This window comes from Camellia sinensis, chromosome 15, assembly GCF_055761805.1.
Source record: "Camellia sinensis isolate YWXY chromosome 15, ASM5576180v1, whole genome shotgun sequence".
Classification (NCBI taxonomy): domain Eukaryota; kingdom Viridiplantae; phylum Streptophyta; class Magnoliopsida; order Ericales; family Theaceae; genus Camellia; species Camellia sinensis.
In genome coordinates, this window is record NC_138975.1 from 53,413,828 (window position 1) to 53,417,964 (window position 4,137).

General features: G+C 44.1%; 1 protein-coding gene across 1 annotated transcript; it reads left to right on the plus strand.

Moving 5' to 3' along the window:
* Nucleotides 1–2,290: 2,290 nt before the first annotated feature.
* LOC145812995 (uncharacterized) lies at nt 2,291–3,043 on the plus strand. Its single transcript, XM_082908250.1, has one exon. It carries the CDS (start codon nt 2,291–2,293, stop codon nt 3,041–3,043), a length of 753 nt encoding a protein of 250 aa, XP_082764376.1.
* Nucleotides 3,044–4,137: the final 1,094 nt, after the last annotated feature.

The following is a 4,137-nucleotide window of genomic DNA, read 5'->3' on the forward strand; positions in this document are numbered from 1 at the left end:
CGGTCGACGGACCTGGACAGAATCTGGCCAGCGCTGGAATGTTTTCTAAATAACTTGAAATCTAGAAAAGCAATCCCATTTCCGAAATATGTTCTAGAAACTAGATCAAATTCTCTACAAACCATAGGAAGGCCGAGTCTAGTGAAAGATCTAGAATAGTCCTTTCATTTTAATCTTTATGTGATATTAAATCTGGAAATTTCGTTATGCATGGATGTTTTATGCCCTCGTATTCATGAAAATGTTTATTAGCTTATGATCATATCTTGGCATGATATTGTATGTGTTATGTTATGTTCTTCATCTTTTTCATCTTATTGAGGCATGCTTGTGTGGAACCTAAGCTGTCTAACCATGATGGAAAACATTTAACTCAACGGGAAACCTAATGGGGAGGGTATTGGGTTTCGAGCGCTTGAGTAATGAAAAGATGAGAATATGTGATATATGGATTGTTGGGATGCGTTCCCTATTTGAAAGTTAAAGTCTTGCGCAAGTGGTTTTCGGAATCCTTGAACGGAGCGGTTGTATTCGGACCCTAGGTGGTTTGGTGTGAGGAGGGATTTGGGCAAGGCCCTATTTTACCGTCTCTTTTGAGGCCCTGCAGTTGGCGCTACGCGGTATACAACCGTTGGTAGGCATCCGAGGTTAGTTCTGCAACAAAGTAGCAAAAGAGGGGGCATACCGAATAATCTGCGTTCGATTCTTGTGGTTGGGAGGATGAAATCTCTTTGGGGGATTTCTAGTTTACTGACATCTAACTTAACCCTTTATTTATTTATTTGAGTATCATGCTTTACTGCTTGGTGTTATAATTGTGATTGTGTATTGGACTGGGGAAAAATGGGCGGGGTGTGTGTGTGTTTACTGGACATTCAAAGCTCATGGCGTATCATGCCAGGTGACGAAGCGGAACTTATAGCGGGCGACGACGAGCCGGAAACCTTCGAAGACTTTTGGCTATCTTAGGAAGGCTGGAAATTTCCTTTTGTTATTTTGTAAGACTCATGTGAAGTTTTAAACTTTTTTTTTTTTTTTGGATGTAATGTAATGGAACAATCTTTGAATTAAGTATATTTGTGGTTGTTATGTATTTATATTCTATGTATGAACCTTATTGTTGCTTATGAGACCTTGTGTCAATACCTTTTAAGATCTGTCAAAAGGGTAGTGCGCTGCCTAAGAAAGCTAGACTTAGAAGGGAGGCTAATTTGACTCCTCCGGCGATCTGGGATCTTACTTGGTTATTGACCATAGGACTCATTAGTGACTCTCCCTTAACTGCAACCAATTGTGTAGAATCGGGGCGTCACAACTTAGTATCAAAGCATAGGTTCAACCTTTAACCCTCGCAACCCTATACGGGACTCTAGAAGTCCTTACCCCTTATCCTATTCTATCACGCTATTATAAGAAGATTAACTAATGAAAGTCTTTTTCCAGCTTAAGATGTCATTGGGAGACTATCCAGGACGCGCCGTCAATCTCGACTCGTGGGGTACTTTCCACATGCAAGGAAGGAGGGCCATATCTGTTAGCCCTTGCTTTAGCCGCCGACACTATATAAGTGACATCGAGGAAATGATCAGAATCGAGATATGTAAGGTGGAGACGGAGTACTCCTGCTATACGAGGGAGCAGGAGAGGTCCTTGGTGCGGCATCGCCTACAATTCTTGAGTCGGGCAGTGAAAAAGGCAATCCGAATGGAGAAAAAAAAATCAGAGGATGGACTTCTTGATACACCAAGCTTTGATCAGTAGAGCATACCACCGACCACCGACTCTGACTGAAAGTCACGCATCTTCTTATCAGGAGCCAGGCGACCATCAACCAATGAATATGGAGTAGTCACCAGAACAACAAGGAGCAAACCCAGCCTACCCTATCGAGGTGTCATCTGAACACAATCCCCCCTCACCAATGTACACCTCCCGCTCTCCGGACCAAGCCACTGACTCCGCTGATGAAGACCCAGAAGAAGACTTTGATTGGTCGGGAAACGAGAATTAATTCGAGGGATAGTAAAACTAGACTTTCGTAAGATTCGCTGATAGGGATCCTTAGAATAAGATAGCTTGAACTTGTAATGCGTAAATGCTCTTTGAATGTAACTTCGATATAGGAGCCCTTTTGTAATGATGCCTATTATAATATATGAATGATGTGTTGATCTATGTTATTGACTGTTACTTGCTTTAGTGCACCCTAAGAAAACTGAACCTTTATTTCAAATCTAGGTAGTAAGATTTTCTAAGACTAGAAACCAACTCATCACGTGCCATGAACAGAATGGTGGACACGCGAGCTAATGACTATACTGAAACCAGCAACAATGTACGAAATCGTCCCAGAAATCAACACGGACCCATCCCCGCAGGGGCTTACATCCCCAATAACCTAGGTCATCAAATTTTTGAGGAACTAGGGCAAATAAGGAACAATCGGCAGAATGAGAGGACTCAACTCTTTTCTGAGTTTCGGAAGCAGAGGCCCCCAAAGTTCACAGGTGTGCCGAACCCGAAGGTAGCTGAAAATTGGCTTTGGCAGATAGAGAAAATGCTAGACACCATGGGCATAACCGAGGCCGCTGATAGAATAGCTTTGGCAGTATTCGAGCTTGGTGATGAGGTTGACCATTGGTGGGAGTTAATCAAGAATACTCGTGACGTAGCAAGCCTATCATGGAACCAGTTCAGGGAACTATTCCTAAATAAATACTTCCCAAGTGCTATCCGCCGAGAACGAGTCAAGGAATTCCAAAACCTGGAACAAGGAAATATGACCGTGACCCAGTATACTGCAAAATTTGAAGAGCTAGCCTGTTACACAACTAGATACGTAGCAAATGATGAAGAGAAAGCAAAGATGTTCGAGTGGGGACTGGACCTTACAATCAGGGAAAGAGTTCTTCCGCAACGACTCCCCTCATATGCTGAGGTGCTGGAGACGGCATTAGAATCTGAAAGGGAAGTAATCGATGCCAGGAAGGCTTGGAACATGAGAAAAGGGAGTCAGGCGTCTATTGGACCTCAGAGGAACTAGAAGGGAAGCATGACCTCAAAGCCCTACTCCAAACCACAACCACAACAGCAACGACAGCAATCGCAGCAACAGATCCAGAGAGGAGGCTATCAACAAAGGCCGATGGGACAAATCCAGTGCTTTCATTGCCAACAATTGGGGCACAAAAAGAGCGAATGCCCCCAACTCCCTCCATCTAGATACCAAGGAGGAGGTTTCGGAGCAAATACCCAGGCATTAGGTGGACAGAAGCCTTGGACGAATAAGACAGGATCTACCAGGCAGCAGCACTAGAAGAGTGGAGAAAGAACGCCAAGACCAGTGGCAACCAGAAGGCAACAGGCAGAATCTTTGCCCTGCAAGAGAAAGAAGCGGGCCCGTCTGTAATTGAGGGTAATTTAGTACTATACAATTCTTGGGTGCATGTTTTATTTGACATTGGTGCATCACATTCCTTTATATCCTCTGTTTGTGTTAAGTCATTAGAACTTGTATGTGAACCTTTAGCAACTGCCTTAAGTGTAATGTCACCTATGGGAGGATGCGTTCTGGTAGGATCGATCTGTAAGGACTGTAAGATAGGGATGTCGGACCTACGCTTAACTTGCGACCTTCGTGTCACGGAAATGTCGGACTTCGATATCATTTTGGGCATGGACTGGTTGTTTGCCCACCGAGCGGTGATCGACTATCGTCAGAAGAAAGTGGTAGCTCATATGCAAGATGGAACACGTTTCCTGTTTAAGGGGGAAAGACAAGACCCCATGGTTTCAACAAAACATCGGACGCAGTGGCGCGATCAACTTGCAGGTAGAATAGCAAGTCTGATTCTAAATTAGGAGGGCCAAGGAGAAATAGAACTTTCGCGCGTAGTATGCGATTATGCAGATGCATTTCCTACGGAATTACCAGGATTGCCGCCAACTGGGGATGTAAACTTTAGCATTGAGCTGCAACCTGGAACTACCCCAATATCCATGGCTCCGTATTGCATGGCACCAGCAGAACTACGAGAATTGAAGACATAACTACAGGAATTGCTCGAGAGAGGATTCATTAGGCCAAGTACTTCGCCATGGGGAGCACCCGTGTTGTTTGCTAAAAAAAAAGATGGG